Consider the following 1,665-nt stretch of genomic DNA (forward strand, 5'->3'; position numbering starts at 1 on the left):
GGGGCTGTCTCTGACTCTTTGTCTGCCTCTGGATCCCATTTTCTAACTGAGTTGCCTTGTCAGGCCTCAGTGGGAGAGGATGCTCTTAGTCCTGCTGTGATATGAGGTGCCAGGGTGGGTTGGTACCATTTGGGGGCCTCCCCTTCTATGAGAAGATAGAATGGGGGAGTGGAGAAAGGGGCATGAGGGTGGGACTGGGAGGAGAGGAGGGAGGGGGCTGGGATCAGGCTATAAAGTGATTAAAATTAAAAATAATGTTATATCTGGGAGTCTCACATGAGGTGCCCTGCAGGAGAATATGGCTGAATTTAGAAGTGTCAGCGCCTAAAGAGAAGGAAGCATTAAACAAACGCCTCATGTCACCAATGCATGGAGTTTGAATTAAGGCAGATGCACACCTACAAAGTTTGTTCCCTGTTACTTCAGTTGTCCTGTTTTTTTCTCTTTCATAGACACTTAATTTACATGGAACCAGAAAACCACACAGAGATTCCAGAATTTTACCTGTTGGGACTTTCAGAGAATCCAGAGATTCAGTCCGTTCTCTTCGGGCTGTTCTTGTCTTTGTACTTGGTGACCATCTTTGGGAATCTGCTCATCATCTTGGCCATTGTCTCTGATCCTAAGCTGCACACACCCATGTATTTATTCCTCTGTAACCTCTCCTTCTCTGACATCTGTTTCACCTCTACCACTGTCCCAAAGATGCTGCTGGATATCCAGACACAGAGTAAGCTCATCACCTATGCAGGCTGCATCACGCAGATGTACTTTTTCACAGTCTTTGGACTTCTGGACAATTTGATTCTGACTGTAATGGCATATGACCGCTTTGTGGCCATCTGCCACCCCCTGCAGTATACTGTTCTTATGAACCCCAAGCTCTGTTCCCAGCTACTTCTCCTGGCATGGCTCATAAGCATACTTGGAGCCTTGCCTGAGAGTTTAACTGCACGGAGGCTGTCTTTCTGTGCTGTTGTGGAAATCCCACACTATTTTTGTGAGCTTCCTGAAGTCCTTAAGCTAGCCTGCTCTGACACCTTCATCAACAATGTCGTGTTATATATTGTAACAGGAATTATGGGATTTTTTCCTCTTGCTGGAATACTTTTCTCTTATTCTCAAATTGTGACATCTGTCCTGCAGATTTCAACAGCAGGAGGCAAGTATAAAGCATTTTCCACCTGTGGTTCTCATCTCTCAGTTGTCTCTCTGTTCTATGGAACCTGCCTTGGAGTGTACCTCAGTTCTACCTGGACACAGGCTTCTTGGGCAGGGGTGTTTGCTTCCATTCTGTATACTGTGGTCACTCCCATGATGAACCCCTTCATTTACAGCCTGAGGAACAGGGACATGAAGAGAGCCCTGAATGCTCTGCTCTGTAGTCTGTCACTCTCAAATTGAAAGTAGGATTTTTCTGTTTGTGTATGTGTTTAAGTATATATGCGTGTGTGCATGTGTATGGATATGTGTGTGTGTGTGTGTGTGTGTGTGTGTGTAGAGAGAGAGCAGAGGACAACTTCAAGGTGACCGTCCACCTTGTATTTGTGACCCAGAGCTCACGGCTTGAGTTTGGGTAGTTAGTCAGTGAGAGCCAAGGACTCATCTGCCCCTGCCTGCCCTGCAGTGGGGTTATAAATGTGCACCATCTTGATTTTTTACATA

The 1,665-nt window shown here is 46.0% G+C and overlaps 1 protein-coding gene across 1 annotated transcript; it reads left to right on the forward strand.

The window, feature by feature from the left end:
- The first annotated feature begins 465 nt into the window (after positions 1 to 465).
- Positions 466 to 1,404, forward strand: LOC129687042 (olfactory receptor 7C1-like). Its single transcript, XM_055621322.1, has one exon. The coding sequence runs from the start codon at positions 466 to 468 to the stop codon at positions 1,402 to 1,404; it is 939 nt and encodes a 312-aa protein (XP_055477297.1).
- Positions 1,405 to 1,665: the final 261 nt, after the last annotated feature.

This window comes from Psammomys obesus, unplaced genomic scaffold (assembly GCF_907164565.1).
Source record: "Psammomys obesus unplaced genomic scaffold, mPsaObe1.curated_primary_1811, whole genome shotgun sequence".
Taxonomy (NCBI): domain Eukaryota; kingdom Metazoa; phylum Chordata; class Mammalia; order Rodentia; family Muridae; genus Psammomys; species Psammomys obesus.

What these genes read in the sequence shown, in the direction of transcription:
- LOC129687042 (XM_055621322.1), top strand. Translation starts at nt 466, where the DNA reads ATGGAACCAGAAAACCACACAGAGATTCCAGAATTTTACCTGTTGGGA.